Here is a 20,960-nt window from a genome sequence, read left to right as displayed (position 1 = left end):
ACCCATTATAATTGGATATTCTCGTCTTATAAACAATATTGACCTTGAATCAATTCACAAAATTAGCGTAGATGGTAATGACATTCCTTACTGTAGCTCAGTTAAAAATTCAGGCATCATTATGAATAATACTCTTGACTGGTCAGAACAAGTGAACAAAACTTGTAAAAAGGTATTCTCAGCCATTGAAGAAAATGCACGATATCCTCCCTAGAAACATTAAATTATTATTGGTTCAATCTCTCATCTTCCCACATTTAATGTATTGTAATTCTGTTCTTAACGATATGCAAGTCACTCTGAATGATGAACTACAGTGTTGCCAAAATTATTGTCTACGTTTCGTCTACTCTCTCCAACGCCATGATCATATCACCCCAGCCCACATTGCTAGTTCAACATTAAAGCTTCCTGATCAAAGGCTTTTTCGAATAGTCAAGCTTGTTAGAGATATCTTGAAATACGGTAATCCGAACTATTTTAAAGATGATTTCAAATTTGTCCCTGAAGGTAGGAGGATAGATGCTTCACATACTAGAACCGGAGAAAGTACTTTAAGGATACCCAATCATCGAACTACTATTTTCACAAAATCCTTCTTAGTCAGTGCCTGTCGTGCATGGAATGCACTTCCTGTTTCTATCAGGTCTATCGAGAGCCGAGCGAGCTTCATCCTGACTTTAAAAAAACATCTTTTGGAACAAATGACTGAAAATGTCCGGCCCTAGAACGATCACATGACAACCATCCCTCACCCATTCCACCAATATAAACCTTTAAACCTGTTATAGAACGAATTGTATATATATATATATAATATATATATATATATATTATATATATATATATATATAATATATATATATATTATATATATATATAAACTCATGTTATTTCAATTATCCACTGCATACTGCTGTATATTACTGAAAGTTGATAACCCTGATCTACTTTCAGCCTACTTCATTTTATTAATCAATTATTTGATCTTTTCTACCTATATAATTATTTTACTTTATCAATTTTCTGTTTTTTTCTCTTAAATATTCATATTGATTAAAACTTTACAATATTTCCATTAATAAATAAATCCTTAGTTTAAATAATGAAATTAACGTTTTGGTAGAGAGTTAGTAGGGAGGATATTTTTAATATTCTTTTCGAAGAATGGACATTGATATGTCCAAAGCTCTTCCAATTTATGTAGATGCATAACAATATAATTATTATCTATAGTTATTATATTACAAATTGCTTTTTCATATCATATACAGTTCAATAATTATTTTCTTAGTCTATATTATGTAAATTCATCTATAATTTTGCTGTATTGTAAGCTATTGTATATAAATAAAGTACTCAATCAATCAATCAATCCAATGGCGCTACAACCCAAATCGGACTTTGGCCTCAATTGAACTTTGCCTCCAGCCATCTCTATCCATTGCTGCACCTTTCCATCTCCTCACACGTAGCATTTCTCTAGCGTACTTTGCCATTCTATCCTCCCATCGCTCTCTTGGTCTTCCAACAGGTCTCCTTCCTCCAGGCTGTCCCACGAATACATTTCTTGGCACACGTATATCTGGCATCCGTTGCAAATGTCCTGCCCATCGGAGCTGCATCAATCTTATGTGGGCCGATAGTGGAGGTTCTCTATAGATAGAGAACAGAGGCAGAGTTGCTGACTCTGTATTATTACGGATACGTCACTGTCCTGCCTCACACACAGGTCCATATATTATTCTTCGCACCATCTTTCTCTCAAATACACATTCAACAGGTCTGCTGTTCTGGTTGTAATTGTCCATGTCTCACTTCCGTAGCACACCACTGTCCTTATAATGTTTTTATATAATTTTATCTTGCATTCACAGTGTACTCTCCTAGCTTTAAATATGTTTATAAGAGAGAAAAATGTGCGGTTGGTGGCAGTTATACGTTTTTAAACTTTTTTGAGTTCCTCATTAGTATCCGTTATGCAACTCCCTAGGTATGTGAAATTGTCAACTACTTCTTAGTGCTTCCCTCCACATTCCATAAGTTGTCCGAGTCTATTTCGATTCTGTCTACTCTGGAGCAATACTTTTGTTTTTCAGTGTTTATCTCCAGCCCAACATCTGATGCACCCTTCTTCAACTTCAATGCTACATTTTTCACAGCCATCATAGATCGACCAAGTATGCCAATATCATCTGCATAGCCTAGTATTTAGACCGACTCAATCATCAGTGTTCCACTCCTATCCACGGAAGTCCTCCTTATTGCATGCTCTAGTGCCAAGTTAAAGAGGAATGAGCAGCCTCACATACCGAAAGCACCTCGAGATGGTGAGAAATAAGATACAAACTCGCAATAATTTGATCAGCAAACTCGCAAGTACTACCTGGGGATCAGGAGCTGGTGTCCTGCGACAATCAGCTCTGGCATTAGTCTATAGTGTTGCAGAGTACTGCGCACCAGTCTGGCATGAGAGCAGCCATACCAAATTAATAGCTGTTGAGCTAAATAAGACTATGTGTAAAGTTTTTGGATCACTGCAGGCCACACCTCAACATTGGCTACCTGTACTCTCGCACATTGAACCGCCAGATCTTCGTCGCACAAAATCTACCAGTAGATTATGGGATCAGATAGAGAGAAACCAGTCTCTCCCCATTCATCAATTTCTCGACCCTCAACCAGTTCTGAGACTGAAATCCCGCAAACCCCCATGGCTGAGCAGCAGAATGAGTAATCAGCAAGCCTTGACTGTATGGCAAGAGCGATGTCAACTGTTGGGAGGTGAGAATAGAGATAGGATCAACGTATCTGCCCTCCCGACGGGTTTCTCTCTGCAGTAGGGTAAAAGCGACAATCCATAAATGGGGTCTTGCGGAGTCAGCAGATTGTGAGTGCGGTGAAATGCGAACGCTCCACCATATTACTGATGAGTGCCCACTATACAGGTTCCCAACTGGGGCTGCAGGTCTCCTCACTCTTAGTCCAGATGCTCTCCAGTGGCTGAGTGACCTGCAAGTGCCAATCTAAACGTTTATATAGTGTTTTCATGTTACTTTATTTTTATTCACTTCACTTTATTATTTATGTATTTATTTATTGACAAAGCTACTCAACTGGCAAGCATATAATTTTAATTTTTCTTGACGACTCTTTTCTAGTGAGGAAAGTACCTACTATGTTTTTTCCCCCTGACCATACGAATATATATATATATATATATACTACAGCATTAAAAGCAAGATACCCCTAATCAGGCAGGCCTATGACAGCATCACAAGAGACAGGGCTGACAGACAGAGCAGCCACTCTGACCTGGCAAACCGTATTCTCCATTGTGGCTCTGACTAGCCTCACCAGCTTTGATGGTATGCTGAAGTCTAACATGATTGTATACAGCCTGTCTCTTGTGATGCTGTCATAGGCCTGCCTGAAGTCAACAAACATTGCGAATATATCTATAATGTTTTCCCAGCATTTTTCTGTTATCTATCGGAGGGTGAATAAATAATCAGTAGTTGATCTACCGGGCCTAAATCCTGCCTGGTATTCTCCTATCTTGTTTTCCACGTCCACCCCTAATCTTGCTTTTAATGCTGTAGTGAATATTTTATATGTTGTGTTCAACAGATATATTCCTCTAAAGCTTCGGCAGTCTAGTTTGTCTCCCTTTTTGTAAATGGGACAAATAATACTTTTCTTCCATTCATCTGGGAGCTGTTCTCAACACCATACCTGCTCAATAAGCTTGCGAAGCCGTTAGTAATTCACTCATTTCAACTTATTTACACATTCTTACTCACACCCAACATCATCCATCATTTCTCATATCCGATGGGCATTTTGAAGCGTCGGGACTGCAGAATTTGTCATGTGTTGATGCTCCTCCATAGGGATCTGGTAACTAGAGCTCCTATTCACTTCAGACAGAAATTTCAATTTCTAGTAGGAATCAACAGAAGATACATAAGGCATGGTACAAGCCTGTTGAGCAATCCCATCCACCGCTCTGTGACATATAATTGGTCGTACATTGTATAGTAGGGTTAAGTGTGATAAAGGGCCGGCTGCGCCTTAACTACCTCCCCCCCCCCCAGGTTAGAAAGTGGCAGCCTTTTGGCTCTGTATGGTTCTGTATTGAGAGTTTGAGAATTTTTTTTGAAAATCATTATGCAAAATAATAATCTATTGTGAACTTATTTTTATTCAACTATTAAATGTTTAACTATCTACAATTATAAGTTCTTTACATAATTTAGTATAATAAATTCACTATCTGGGCCCCATTATACAATCAATCAGTCGTAATAGCATGCTCATATTAGATCATTGATGTTTGACCAACGTCTATTGAAGATTTTTTCACCTATTAGACCAGTTTCAAGACTATCAAAAATTTGATGACTGCATCCAATCAAATATAAATTATTATTTGATTAATATGAATATGTAATGGTGTCCTTATACACAATAATTATCTTGTCACAATAAATTATGTTTGTTTGTTTTTAGTCTAGCATCAGCTACTTTCCTGCCCAAGTACTTCAGCTCGCACTGGAGTTTCTGCAAGTTCAACGTGCCGGGCGGACCGCACTGTATGTGTGCATTCGGTGCTGACGCCAACTCTGTCATAGGTCAGGCCTTATCCATCATTATTTGTAAATATACAGTTTGTTTCAAACTCCCCGTTTAATATTCTTGGGCATAGTTCCTGGGTACGAAGCATAGCTGAATATCATTTTTAAACTGTCCGAAAGTCCTTAGTTACTCACACAGCCGCCATTTTGTCTTTTTTTCACTTAGCCTACTATTTTTTCTTCAACAATGGCTGAACATATGGAAATGGAACTTAGCAAAATTATTTTTATAGCAAACACGCACAATTTGAAGCAATACAGTAATAATAACTGCTTAAATATCTGCTTTTGGCATAGGATATAGAGGATGAGGTGAAAACAAGAGAGAATAATAATAGTGCCTTTGATAATGTCAGCGACAGTTTTTATATCAAAGGAACTGCCAGAAAGGTTTCACAGTTTGATACTGCCTGTATGGGTGTAAAATTTATTGCAAAAAGCAGTCATACTCTGCACAACATTGTTGGTAAGAAGTTTGGAATATACCAAAATAGAAAAAGTTGTCTTTCGGCTGAATAAGCCAATGACACCTTATTATTTACCCATGAAAATTAAGATAAATCGCACAAAAATAATACTAATAATTCTACAAATAAAACAAGTTGTGACTTGGCTCTAGATGACAAAGTATCCGAGTTGCCAGTTTGTGCGATATTGTCGCTAAGCCCATAGCACTTAACATATTCAACCAGACAACCCTGCGTTGACTTTGTTGTAAAATTGGCAACGCGGATAGGCCTATTTGGTCATCTGAAGGCCCAATCCTCAACTTGTTTCATTCATGCCCGGTTTCATCAAACTCTGTCACACATTTGAACATGGTGAAGCCGGGTACAATTATTTACAAGTGTGCACAGGAAATTATCGATAGTAACTATCGCCAATAGAAGACCTCTCTAATGTATCCAAACAATATACTGAAAAATTAGAACTACAATATATACTGTATTGCAAACATCAATGTATACCAGTAGTGACTGGACTACAATGTTTTAAAGGGTAAAGGGTAGGTTAGGGAGTTTCGTTTTTTCTTCTAATTTGACTTTTTTATATTATTCGAAATACAGTGTACAGTATAATCGTATAATGGTGCTACATTCTGATGAAAAACATACTTGTGGATACAATGGATTCTCATTAGTTGTTGAATCACAGTTATGCATGTTCTTCCTTATCATTTTAGATAATACGATTACTCTTTTATCGCTAACAACATTCGATTTTATTTGAATGGTCCTTTGACTAGGTTATCTTTCTTTTTCATTTTATAATTCTATTAAAATTCACCAGTTCGTTTCAAAATATTTTATGGTACTAAAATACCACGTGACAACATAAATAATAAATAAAATGTTTATTTCCAAAAAAAAACTAAAACTACAACATCAATTACACAAAATATTAGATAAATTACAATATTACATACAATAGTTAGTTACAAAAAAAATTTTATAATGTGTCCTCTACTTGTTTAGTTTTCTGTGTGGAAATTGACCTACTCCACTATGGCGTACCATGTTCTAGAGTATGTAGGTTTTGTTTTTTTTGTGCGTATTATTAATTAATTAGTGTTTGGTAAGTCATTAGGCGGTTGGTTGTTATTTTAAATAATGTTTTCTATGTTCTGTCTTCCTTTGCTCATCAACCAATTGTGTACTATTGTTTTGAACTTTCTAGGATGATTAATCTGTTTAAAGTTTGCAGGAAGTAGATTATATAATTTTGGTGCTAAATGATTGAAATGTCTCTGGTATAGTGCCTTCCTTGCAACACTGGTGATGAGAAGATTCCTGTATCTGGTGTTGTGGTTGTGGTTTCTGGTTTGAAATGTTGTTGGGTTCTTGTGTAATCTGCATAGTATCTCCTTGGAGTAAAGCTGTCTTGGATCCATCACGTCAAACTCATTGAATAGCTGGTCTGATGAATAGCGTGGAGGCTTCTGGTTGATGACCCTCATGATCAGCTTCTGTACCCTGAGGAGCAGTTCGATGTGCAAGAAGCTTGCACCTCCCCATCCCACAATCCCATACAGCATGAGGGACTGTGCTAGAGAGAAGTAGATAACTCTTAGACATCCCTTGTCGACCAGTGTCCTCAGAATCCTGAATCTGCAGATAGTCTTCCTCAGTCTCCCGCATAATTCATTGAGATGATGATCCCAGCGCAGAAAAAAGTCCATTGTAACTCCCAGGTATTTCTGTGACTGTTTCCTGCGAACTGTGTATGAAGTGTTATTCCGATGATTCTTGATTACTATCTCATCTCCTGTTGGCTGTCCATGTTGAGTCACCGAAAAGGTCAGAAAGAAGGTTTTTTCATGGTTCAATGTTAGCAGATTTTCACTCAACCAGCGAGACACCCTCTGAAGTCCAGTCTCGGCTTCTCTCCAGGTCATCTCCCAGGTCGGCTCAGAGAACAGTAGAACAGTATCATCTGCAAAGGTGGTGATTGATTCATCAATTTCCATGTTGCATAATGGATTTATGTAGAGAAGAAAAAGAATTGGTCCTAGTACTGTTCCTTGTGGCACTCCAAACTTTACAGTCAGCTTGTTGCTTATACATCCATTGACTCTGACACATTGTGTTCGGTTTGATAGGTAGCTCTTGAAAAGATTCCATGCGACTCCTCTTATTCCATATTTATCAAGCCTTGATAGAAGAATGTCATGTGACACCGTATCAAAAGCCTTCTTTAAATCTAAGAATACTGCTAATGGTTTCTCTTCAGTGTTTATTTTATCGGCAATCTGAGTGGTCACATAATGGATAGCATCATTTGTACTGCGACTAGATCTAAAACCATATTGGTTTGGCGATAGAAGATTATTTTTTTCAAGAAAGCTGATCAGTCTTGTTTTGAAACACTTTTCAAAAATTTTTGATAATGTACTTAGTAATGATATGGGTCTGTAGCAATTCATATCTTTCTTATCTCCTGTTTTGAAGATTGGACAAATGACAGCTTCCTTAAGACACTGTGGAAAAACACCTTCCTCAAAAATTCTGTTTGCAATATGTGTTAAAGGCTTGGTAAGTATAGTATTATTCTGTTTGAAAAAATCTGGTTTTAAATTATCGAGTCCAGGTGCACTATTAGCTTTAAGACTATTAATGATTTTTATCATTTCGTCCTCACTGACAGGTGTAAAGAATAATGACCGGCAGACTATCTGATCAGCTGCCGCATGCTCATCTGCGCCATTACAATCGCTATTTAGAATGTCCTGGGCCAGTTTTGATCCAATACTAATGAAACATTCATTGAAAGAATTTGCCATATCTTTATAATCATCTCCCAATTTCAATTCTCTCCCTTCCAAGTTGATTTGGTGGATTTGTGTTCTTGGCTGTTGCACTTCAGTTATTTCTCTTATTACTTCCCATGTTTGCTTAGAGTTGCTGGAAGTTTCAAATCGCCTTGAAAAGTATTGTTTCTTCGCATTTTCTATGACAGTTGTTAGTAGATTTCTGTACCTTCTATAATACTCTCTAAGCTGTAGATTCGCTGTATTATTCTTGCTTTGTCTGTGTAATTTATCTCTCTTCCTTATTGATGTAATTAATCCATTTGTAATCCAAGGCTTAATTTTTCTTTTTGTGTGCGATACTCTATTAATAACTTTACATTCTTCTGTGTATTTCTTCAGTATTTCTATCATTTTCTTCAAAGCACTATCAGCGCATTCCTGCAGGTACACGGAATTCCAGGTCTTATTTGTTAGTGCTAATGAAAGTTTATTATAATCAATACTTTCATAGTAGGGTTTTCTTCTGTTGTGATTGTGTTCCACCGCATCATATTTAATTCCCAGAATAGTTATAAAATGATCTGTAATAGAATTTGGGAAAACTATTGGTATTATATCTTTTTTAAAGTTTATCAGAATATGATCTATACATGGAGCGCTATTATTTCCAATACGAGTTGCCTGCTTTATACAATGTAGGAATCCATATTCACTGAGTAGATTATCATAGTCTTCCAGTTGCCTGTGCTGATTTGGTTCTTTTGTGTTGATGTTTAAATCTCCTAGAACGATGTGAAAATACTTTCCATTATCATCCAAAATCTGCCTCAGATCAATGAGAAATTCTGTTAAGTCCAAGTGTGATGGAGATCTATATAACGCTGTTATAACAAAAGTATCTTTCCCAATTTTTAAATGCATATTCAGACAGTTGGCTTGCCTAACTGCAATTTCTTTTATTTCGACAAAATAGTCGGATTTGACATAAATTATTACTCCATCATTCTGTAGAATATTGTTTTCTGTTTTGTGGCAGGTATAATTATTAATTGATTTGAAGGAAACACAACCAGCAATCCAGCATTCCGTTAAGACTATCACGTCGAAATCCACGTTCAGGTCTTCCAGTTGAATAAGAAATTCTTCAAAGTTTTTATTGTAGCTTCTGATGTTGAAATTGATGATTTTAAAGTTGAAAGGTTGGATTGTATTGTTGACATCTTGTGAATTTGGAATCGAAAAGTCTTCAATGTCTAATAAATCCAAATTCTCCATAAAGAAATTATTCCCTTCCATTTTTATTTAATTAAAATTTCAAAATTATTCGAGCCCTAATAGAATGACTGACTCACTTTACAGTCAGTCGAAAATTTTAATATTGGCAATGAGGGGTATTTTGGCAAGCTGAGCAAAAAAATAAGGTCCTATGCACTTTTTCGTTATATCTTCAAATGAAAAATGAGTTTTGTGGGTTGTCAAAACTCCCTCTGAAAGGGAAACTATTCAACTTATTCTATCTTTTAGTAAATAATCAATAACCAACAAATAATCAACTATAATCATCCATCCATCTATCCTCTTCTATACTATAATAAAGAAAAGGACTGGATTATGCACGTATTCACGTGTAAATTATGAAAAATTATGTTTGACGCATCATCACGTCTGAACTACTGGACTGATTAACTTTAAATTTTGCATATCGATTCTTGCTCAATCGAGGATGGCTATAGACCTATTTTCAATTCTTCAAAATTTGATTACATCAAGTTTTCAGTTTGTCAAGTTTCGTTTGTTTATTTCACTGCATTTTTACAATAATTGGTAATACAAATACATACCTTAAGCATAATAATTGAACATAGATAATAATATTAAGCATGTAACAGAAAAAACCACAGTGCATCCCTCTTTAGGCTAAACCTGTGTTGAGGGATGTCTCGCTCTCTAGTTGAGTCAACTTAATTATAATACAATAACAATTTTGAGGTATCAAACAATAAAGTAAATTTTATACAATAATCAGTGTGCTTTTCACAAGATGGGATTATGAATCTTTAACAATAAATTACATTTGAATGAAGACAGCGAAAAAATGTAAATAATATTACACCTCTATTAAACGTTTTTCTTCATAGAAGCGATTAAGTCTATTCTTAAACAAATTGTAACTGGGTGCATCTGATATATCTGATTGCAGTTTATTGAAAAGTCGTGGTCCCTTAGCAAAAGCATGTAAGGAGGCCACTCTACTTCTTGTGAAGGGTTCTTTTAATTTATTAGCAAGATTTCGACGAGTGGAATATACATGTTCATCCATAACTGGAAACTCTGAACGTCTTAAATACACAAACTTCAAAAGATTTATTTCAAATAGGGTATCAACACTAAAAACGCCAAATTCTCTATACAATACTTCGGTTGGATATCTTATGGGTCTCTTTAAACATATTTTTATTATTCTTTTATAAAGAATTATGAGAGGTTGCAAAATTGAACTCCCACAACTTCCCCAGGATACAATACCATAGCAGATAATTGACTGTATCAGTGCCAAGAATACCATTCTTTATTGATAGATAGGAAGGACATTCCTTAATTGAACGAATTTATAAATTAATTTTCTAAGTTTTGAACAGATGTATGAAATGTGCGAGCTCCACCGTAAATGTACATCCAATACTACACCTAAATATTTTATTTCATTTTCTTTCTCTAATGTAGGACATCCACAGCTGTAGTATGGACTGGCACAATTTATATTATGTGATACTAGTTTACAGTCAGTATTATCTGGAGGCAATCCAGAGGACGACAATGAAAAGGGAAGAAATCTAGTTTTTTGAATATTCAAATGTAGGAGACTATTCTTTAACCAGGACTTGATAACATCAAAGCATTTATTAGCTCTCTGGAAGGTGATTGGCCAAGTTTCCCCCCAAACTATAGCAACTGTGTCATCCGCAAAAGAGTACAAGGAGCAATTCCCTAGATTTATATTTAATAAATCATTTATGTATATTAAGAACAAAACTGGCCCAAGCACTGTTCCTTGTGGAACTCCAATATTCACATTTAATAGTCCACTTGTCTTTTTATCAAGCCTAGCTTTTTGTCTTCTACAATTTAAACATGACTCAAAGAATGACAATGCAATACCTCTTATTCCTATTGCTTCCATTTTATCCATTAGAATTCTATGGTCAACTGTGTCAAATGCTTTTTGTAAATCCAGAAATATTCCTAAGCATTTGTCCCCATTATCTAATTTGCTCAAAATTTCTCTTGTTACTCTAAAAATTGCATCGGATGTACTCATACCTTTTCGAAATCCATATTGATTACTGAACAAAATGTTGTATTTTTCCAAATAGGATACCAGCCTCGACTTCACACACTTTTCAATTACTTTGGATATACTTGAGAGTAGGGAGATAGGACAATAGTTACCAAGTTCAGTCCTACTACCACCCTTATAGAGAGGAATAACTGTAGCTATTTTCATTTCATCTGGAAAATACCCCTGTTGGAAGCAAAGATTCATAATATGCTTCAACGGGTCACATATTGCTGAAGAATTTTCTATCAGACATTTTGAATAGATTCCATCTACTCCCGGAACAGTACCTTTTTTAATAAGCCCCAATATGTTATTTCTCACCTCACATGCCGTAGCTGGATAAAAGAAAAACGACCTACAAAATGATCTATCGACCTTATACTGGATATGATTTGAATAAGAACCTGACTCTTTGACCCTATTCGAAATTTTCTTTTCAACATCAATGAAAAATTTATTAAACTCTTCAGCCATTTGTTCACTTTCAGTGGATTTTACTACTCTACCATCAGGTATATTAATTTCTTGAATAACATTTTGGTCTCGAGATTTGGAATCAGTAGCGTCATTTATAGTTTTCCACACCTTTTTCAAGTCCTTACCGCAATTTACAAACTCATTTCTAAAGAAAATCTCCTTTGCAGAACGTATCAGTGCCTTCAAAATAGTGTTGTATTTCTTATAATAACGAACATTAATCGTGTTGAACGGCTGCTCCCTTATTTTAAGTGACATATTATTCCTTTTCCTGATACATTTCAATAACCCTTTAGTTATCCAAGGTTTCAATCGTTTCTTTCTATTACTACTTTTCTGCTTCGAAGATGAACACGAATTAAAAACATCTACTATTTTATCATAGAATCTGCTAAAAGCTACTTTAGCATCCTTTTCATAATAGACTCCATCCCATGACACTTCTTTAATTTTAATTTTAAACAGGTGGTCGTCAAAAAATAATGCATCATACTGTACAGGCTTCTTATTAGGCTCTAAACTACTATTTTTTATAAACTGAATTCGCCCCATAATAGCTTCATGATCTGTTATAGAACAATTGTATATAGCTGGGTTCAATGTACATATCTTAGATTTGAGAAACAGATGATCAATACATGATTCACGATATAATGAATGTCTAGTGCAACCGTGTAAATAATTAGTATAACCATATTCCAAAAGCATTTTCAAGTATTTATGACCTATTTGGGTTAGATCATTACCCAAAATATCAATATTTGTATCTCCTATCAAGATTTTGTTTTCATAACAAGTTGTTTGACTAAGGAATATCTCCAAATCATCTAAAAAAGCCAAAGCGTCGGTATCATTAGGTGATCTATACAATGCTGTACAGCAAAACTCTACGTCTCCATATGTTATTTTAAAATTTAAAGAATTAGTATTACCAATATTTATATCCAGAATATCTAATTTTATTCCATGTTTAACATAAATTACTATTCCATCAGATTTATTAAATTTGTTGGTTTCACAACCTTATTATAATTGTTCAACTCGAAACCAGAATCTTGTGATAGCCACGTCTCAGTGAGAACTATTAAATCATATTGCGCATCAACACTAGATAAAAATAAACACAATTCATCGAAGTTCTTATTAATACTTTATGTTCAAATGAAAAACTTTTAACGATATTGAATGAAAAAACGTTGCTATCTCGTTTAAATTTTTTAAATTAATTGTTTCACATCTGTCTATAAGATCAAGATCCTCTACTAAATCGCAAATTTCCATTGAAAATTAAATAGAAATATTAGCTGAATAGAAAAAACCCGTTTTTGTTTTAAACCTAGATTTTCTTGAGGTCCATCTCATTTTTCACTTGTATAGGCTTCTCACCTTCCTCCTTTCTTACAAGAATCTTACCATCTCTTATCCAAACAAACCGATATCCTTTCTGGGTCGCAAGTTTTTTCGTTTCTCTGAACAGTTCCATTGTGGTGGGGGTGAGATGCTGATAAGCGCACACACGACCTTCAGCAAGAGACCGACACAGCGTCTTCGTAGAAATCCCCGCACCTCCATTATCTTCACTAGCAGCTTGTTTGAAATCGGCCAGCCAGTCTTCTTTGTCTTGTCTTCGAACGAATTTGAAGACAATCGGCTTGATTTGCTCTTTTCCCCGAGATGGTAGTCTATGTGCAGTACTCAGACCATTCGAAACAACAGGACTTTTAATAACAGAAGAAAGTTTATTGAAAAGTTCAAACACCGATTCACTTTTTGTTTCTGGAATACCCGTTACAACAACTCTGTCTTTGCGCGTATATCCCTGCATTTCCGCCACTTCGCTTTTCAATTTTTCATTTTCTTGTTTAAGTGTCATGACTTCCTTATTTAATTTATTAACTTCTTCCTTATGTTTTAGTAGATCGTTTTTGAAAGAATCGAACTCATTGGACATGAATTCTATAGAATGTTTCACTGATTGGAAATCTTCTTTGAATGTGGGCGACAGTTCAGAACTTATTATTTCTTTAACTACACGTCCAATAGCCTGTATATCCAACACAGAAAGCGATTGTTTGTTATCGGCATTGCCGGCAGTAGACAATGCTTGCACTGATAACGCCGCACTATCTGTTGACGCCGCACTATCCGACGACCCAACCGAGCCTGTCTTACAGGCAATGCACTTCCACTTCGCTCTGTTATCAACCGACATTTTTCTAAAATCGATTCTTTAATCAGTTGACACAAAAAATTACATTTTGTGCCACAAGATTTACATGTTATAAAATCCTGCTCTGGAACATCCGAATTACACTTCGAACAAATCATTATTGACCCGACAAAACTGATAACAAAGAGAGCTCACAGCACACGATGTTTACTCCTCGAAGTCTAGAGGCGAACTGACGAAGTGCAGCTGAAACATTTCTCTTAAAAGGGAAATTAGAAGATAGGTATGATTGGGGATCCTTTTCGAATGATGATAAAAGCAGGTTTTCTGCCATTTTGGAACCGCCATTTTGAATCCAACTTCTTTTTTTTAATTGAAAGGTGGGCATATGATACATGATTCCGATACAGGATTTCCAGAGAAAAGGTATGGTGAAAACCGCACATCGATATCTCAAACCTTTCAAAATTTATTCTCATTAATTTCCTTTATTATAGTATAGAACTGGCTTAAACACGTATACACGTGTAAAGGATAGGAAAATTATGTTTGACGCATCATAACATCTGAACTACTGGACTGATTTACTTGGAATGTTGCATATAAATTCTTATATCTTTAGGCCTATTTTCAATTCTTGTAGATTTCATTACGTCAAGTTTTAAAATAGACCCTTGCGAAGCACGGGTTACCTGCTAGTAATAAAATATGCTACCTTTAAAAGCTCATATGGTCTATGGTCAAATGGAGGAATAAAGGTCTCTAGGTCTCTAGCCCACTGCACCGTATCATACTAGGATCGGTTTAGGAACAAATAATAGTTGACGTGTATTATTGCCTGACAATGCCCACTAGAGCGGTCCGTAACCGTACAGTATAGGAACGTGCCATGACCGGGCATCGTACAATTTCTCGGAGAGAATATTTTGCTGGTTAGGTTTGGCTCATTCAGTTTACCTACCGGTCTACAACCGGTGTATAGCCACTTATGTACCGCGTTGTAGACCCGGCTGTAGCGTATGCGCGTATGTGCTATGTGTAGCAGAAGTGGAAGGGGTATGCACGGTATCATACGCGTTTTATACCCGTTATAAATGCGGATATAACCCGTTTACAACGTGTATGAAACGTTGTCGATACGTAGCAGTGGGCATTGGCATGCATGTTACATGCCGGTCACGTTCCTATAACGTTCCTAAACCGGTCCTTGTATGATACGTTGCAATGGGCAGACACCTTTACCTTCAAATTCCCCCCAAAAAATTCCAATTTTTTCAAATTTCTTTTCATTGTAACTTTTTTTGTGCAAGAAATACAGAGAAATTTTAAATCTATGAAATTTAGATAATTTCTTCTGCTTTAAAATATATATCCCTGCTCAATCCCTGCCCAATCCTGTATAATATGTTTCTGTTTAAATCCAGTTCTTCTGAGCTTCATATTGTACACTCAAATTAGTTTAATTTCTGATTTGATATTGGTGAATGAAACAAATAATAAATTATTAACCCTCTACTCTTACTCTCACCACTACGATTTTCATGCCGGCGACGTGAGTGACAGCCTGTTGAAATATTTGCCGTCGCCATCGTGCAATTTGCAGTATTGCAGATGTGTGCACAACGCTTTATTTTGCAACCCAGTACTAGCCTAGTCAACAATTATTCATATATTCATCAAATTCAGGCAGAGCTGTTCATCCAGAGCTGTTACAATTTAATAGTAGTAATAGTAATGAATAACAAAGAAAAAATATAAAGTTTAACGGTATTAATGATTGAAATCTATTTTTTTTAGTTGTTTGCGCAGATGGTAGCTACTACAAATTCCTGTTCAACAGTAAAGGAGAGTGCTGGAGAGACGTTTACGCTCAATTTTTGGAAATGACTGACTCTCATCCCAATTGGTGATTTAAACTACCAAGTGACCGCCATTTTGAACCGATAACTAGTAGTTAGCATTGAGAGCTTCCGAGATTGTTAAGTATTTACACATAAAGGTGCTCAACTGTTGTGTTCTCAGTGTGTGAACCTTTGTATGTTATTCGAAAATAATGAACAACGAAAATGTTGTTCTCTGTGTGTGAGCCTTCATATGAATCAATCATATGTTTTAGAAAAGTATATGCAACTTGAAAGTTTTTCTGTTTGTGAACACTTCCATCAGAATGTATAAGCTTGAAAAATGTTTTCAACAGGATAGATGCTATAATTTCGTGTAGACTTCCATTAGATTGTACAGGTTTTAAAAGGATTTTCAAAAATAATTTTCTGTATGCACTTCCTTTGTTTGACCATCTTTGTGTTAGCCTTTGTATAATCGTATGTAAATACAAAATAAAGGCAACAAAAAAGTTGTCTTATTTGTAGATTTTCATAAGATTATTCAGGCTTGAAAAGGTGGACAACCAAGCTTGTATAAACTTTCTCTGTTTCGCCACCTTCAAAATATGAATAACAAAAAAGTTTTGTTATTCAAAAAAGGATTTGAATACAACATGAAAGTTGTTTTTTTAGTAAAGACTCCCTTGCAGGTAACTGTGTAAGGTAACCTTCCCTGTGCAGGTAACCTTCTTTATAAGACTTTCTTTACAAGATTGTATGGAGCTGACAAAATAACTTGAACACTGAAATTCAGTACATAATCTTCAATATGTTGAAAATGCTGAAGATATATTATGTTGATTAAAATATTTATATAGTTTGGGGTCCCAGATTGACGTAGGCTACACTTATTTGTTTGTTTTTATAATTGTCATTTTACATTTCGAAAGACTAATAGTAAAAATGTTATTTCAACGGTTTTTTTGTATGAACGCACAACCTTATTGGTCAAAAACAATGTTTTTAACATTTTTCTTATTTTTGAGTTATTGGTTTTGCAAGTGAGGCGCGGATTGTGAGTCTTCTACAATCGAAGTTCAACGTTTCTTAGCAATAGAATTGTTTAAATGAACATTTTTCATCAATTTGTTTCAGTGACAAACATTTAGCAGTTACCTGTCAGTAGTTTTTTCAGATGTCAATGATTAAAAACAAGCTTTATTTATTTACTCAATCTTTTAATCCAGTTCAATTGATGCAGAATGTTATGACATGAATTTGTGAGAGGTAATTTTCATTTTAAAAAAATGCCTATGTATTTGAAAAAATTTTATGTAAAGATATGAATTGTAAACTTTTAAAGTCGGACTGAATGTACATGTGATTCACTAAAATAATGTTCAATATAAATCATACATTTTTGAGAAATTATTTAAACTTCACTTTATTTTATTTTCTAACTACAAATTTAATAAAAATACAATATAATATAATTTCAATTTTACTGATTACAAGCTAAATGGGAAATTAAGATCATAGAAGTTCCAAAACCTTTGATTTTCCCAGAACGTTCAATAATTTATTCCCATTTCCTACAATATTGATAGAATTGTGAAAGATTGAATTTTATTACCTAGGAACAATAATTATTATCACATTAGAGAATATATATTGTAGAACAATGCGTACTCCCATTCTACTCATAAAATAGGCTGATTTTTTTATTTTATATAGATAGGTTTTTAATTTTATGTAATTTATGTAAATTCATTCTTATAAAGAATTGCTTCATTTTGGAACATTGAGGTAATCCTTGTTCTCAAAGATTAAATTATATAAGTTTATTTTTACCTTGTTGAAATGCTCTAGAAGTTGTTGATTTATGTATTAGATTATTTTTCTTTGTTTATTTTATTTTTACATTCTCGTGACTGATTTTAAAATTATGAACTATAACTACAATAATGTCATAATCACCATTTCGTTCCTCAAACTTACCTAGCTCCACTCATCTGCAAAACTTGTTTTTAGGGAATATTGAAATGATTAATTTTTTAAGGAAAATTCAATTCAATGTGTTTTAAGGCTGTGCAAAGGCTAAAAATTAACTTTCTACTGGTGATATTTTTCAAAGTTTTCCTATTTGTATATCATCAAGCTATCAAAATGAAAAAGTTTTCTCAGGAAAACATTTTTTTCCGATCATTACTTTTTGAGATATGAGCGCCTAATGTTTACATTTTTGGAACAGAACATTTCAAATTCGGTAAGAGATAAATCCATGCGATTCAGAGGATTGATTCTTCAAGTTATTGTTGATCTAGTAAAACAAAATTTTTTTGAAGATATTAATTTTTCTTCTTCTTCTTCTTCTTCTTTCAAACAGGGATTAGGCTATTGCCTGTTCCGACTCACATTCAGCTTGTAATTAGAATAAAATAAAAATATATATATATAAATTAATACATTAATTTTTGATAAAGTTATTAGATTTACAAAAAATGACCAAAAATAACTTTAAAAAAAGTTATTTTTAGTAAATTTGATAACTTTATCAAAAATTAATATCTTCAGAAAATTTTTGTTTTACTAGATCAACAATAGCTTGAAGAATCAATCCTCTGAATCTCATGGATTTATCTCTTACCGAATTTGAAATGTTCTGTTCCAAAAATGTAAACATTAGGCGCTCATTTCTCAAAAAGTAATGATCGGAAAAAATGTTTTCCTGAGAAAACTTTTTCATTTTGATAGCTCGATGATATACAAATCGAAAAACTTTGAAAAATATCACCAGTAGAAAGTTTATCTTTAGCTTTTGCACAGCCTTAACCAAGCAGTGCTCTTTATTGTGCTACAGCGGTTTCTTGAAACATTCTAGACTTGGTCTAAGATGACTGAAATCTATTGCTAGACTATTAGATTTCTGAGCTTAGAAGATGCATTTTCAATTAATTTATCAAAACTCAAAAATTATTATATCGTAAAATTATTTCATAACCTACTATAAATTTTCAAATATCCATACAGTGATACCCTTCTATCACATAGATTAATATTTATTGGTAAAGTTTGGTTACATCAATTTTTTTTTAATTATGAGAGTAAATTATGTTGAAGATTTATTATTTTGAAAAGTAGGTACAGTTGGATTAATAATTGTTATCTTTCGTAACACTTATTTCTACAGGGACTCATACTTATCTATCATTCTTCTTTCAAGAACTGACTAGAATAGTTTAAAAAATTGTAAATAAAGCCTATTGGTGATCATATGAGAGTATTGATTTCATTATCTCCGCCCTCAAAAAACCGAATTCTGTCACAAATATACATTCTAAGTAGGAGGAATATTGTGCAGTGCGGTTCACTAAAACTGGCAGCATTCCTTAATATCAATGCAAACAGGTAACTGAATGTAATATAAAGATGTGACAACCCATGCTGGCGATTTTATTTAGAATCCAGTGCAGGCATTTCGTACTCTGTGATTGGTTGATTCAAGTTCAAGTGGTAGTGGATTGCCCCCATTCAAAAAGCAGAGAAGTGGAGTGAACGATTTGAGTGACGGTTTGGCTGAGAAGAGGTTGCTCATTAGTGACAATAGTCCAGGCAATCATTGATCAAATAAGGCTATAGAGGAAATGTTTTCAAGATAATTTTTGACCCCGCAGTTCTATTTAGGGTAGTAAGGAGGTAAACATATTAAAAGCCCCCACTCCTACCTCCTGTGCTAAGGGAGTGGTGGGTGGTTCAAAAGTAGGCTACCATTTTTTGGGCTCTCGCATATAACTTGAAAACTTTGCATCTTACGGACATGACTATTCCATACAAAATTGAAGCTTACATTTATAATATCCTACAATATTGATCTCACAACTTTTTCTATATCTCTTTTACTTTTCGAGATATCCACTCGTAAAGGTGAGACATTTTTGAAAGAAACACATTATCCTATTCACTATTTTTGCTCTTATAAATTTTTGAATATCGATGAAAAAAATCCATGTGGATTTAGGATTATGAGCTTATAGAGCATCAAATTCTCAATTTTATGTATATAATTTCACAAGTACGCGTTTCCCCACGACTGATGTGGGGAAATCTTCCAAATCTTTAGTTTTGGGAAAATATACCAATTGACAAAATAATTTAGAGGGAATGTTTTGAAAACAATTCTTGACTTTGCAGCTTTGTTGGGACCAGTTAGGGGTGAACATATCAAAAGTCCCCATCCCTACCTCATGTGCTAAAGGGATGAGGGTTGTTTAAAAGTTGCATTTTTCGCTTTTTGCTTCCAAGCAATATCTTGGGAACAAAGCGTTTAAGCGTTATGACTAACTTTTCAAAAATGAAGCTTGATAAATTCTCAACAATTTTTGTTCAGTTAAGTTTTGTGATATTCTCCCAACTGTTTTCGAGATATACGCTCTTGAAAGTGTGCAATTATTCAAACAACAGCTTTTCATAAGATTTTTTTGCTCTTTCAGGGCTTATAACTCTCCAGCATTGCACCATAAAAATAAATGCAATTGTAGATTTGTAGAGCATTGAACTCTTCGATTTGATGTATTATATGACTATTTCATGACAGCAGGTACCGTATACCGGTAAGCCTATAAGCCTGTCTCTGTCTAAACTACTCTTACGATTAGGCTACTGTATGGTAACTTATGTATAAGAGTTCAACATGGTTTGCAGAGTTGTTGCGAAGTATTTAAATCATAAAATAATTAGGGATTGAAATTTTGGGCAAGTGCCTTGCACTCAAACCATTTAATTATGAATTAAACTAGCTATTATCTTAAGAACAATGACTGATTTCTGCTTTCAGATTATGAAGGTATGTTAATTATTCCTTTGGTAATTTACTCTACTCCAGAAATCTATCTTCTTCGAAAAATTGATTGATGCATCACAGAGTATTCTCACTCGATAAAAAACAAATCAAGTGTGATTGTTGATTGTATAGAATAAAATAAGACTTAATAGACCATTAAATCTATAAGTTTGATGGTCCTTATCCTTTAGATTCAATAAGTGTCCTAGAATATAACTGTATAAAGAATATAACCATATAATAACTGTCCAAAGTATACAACAATAAAAATGTGGATCTTTTTATTGGACTTCTGTTCTTTCAATAATGAAAAATAATGCCAACTCACACTACACGTTGGTAGTATAATGCACCAATAAACGTCGTGATCATTTCACATGTCAAGTGTTGGGTAGTCTTTCATCCTTATTATGGGACTTTATG

At 34.3% G+C, this 20,960-nt stretch overlaps 1 protein-coding gene across 1 annotated transcript in view; it reads left to right on the top strand.

The window, feature by feature from the left end:
- The window catches only part of LOC111057769 (WD repeat domain phosphoinositide-interacting protein 3), a 45,077-nt gene extending 26,100 nt beyond the window's left edge, over positions 1–18,977 (top strand). Inside the window, exons 7-8 of the mRNA XM_039434290.1 lie at positions 4,513–4,634; positions 15,672–18,977. Of these exons, the coding sequence (XP_039290224.1) occupies positions 4,513–4,634; positions 15,672–15,784 (235 nt within the window). The 3' untranslated portion in view covers positions 15,785–18,977. The remainder of the gene's footprint in view (positions 1–4,512; positions 4,635–15,671) is intronic.
- The last annotated feature ends 1,983 nt before the right edge of the window (positions 18,978–20,960 follow it).

Source organism: Nilaparvata lugens, chromosome 8 (genome assembly GCF_014356525.2).
Source record: "Nilaparvata lugens isolate BPH chromosome 8, ASM1435652v1, whole genome shotgun sequence".
In the NCBI taxonomy this organism is placed as follows: Eukaryota; Metazoa; Arthropoda; class Insecta; order Hemiptera; family Delphacidae; genus Nilaparvata; species Nilaparvata lugens.
This window is presented reverse-complemented; position numbering and strand designations above follow the sequence as displayed.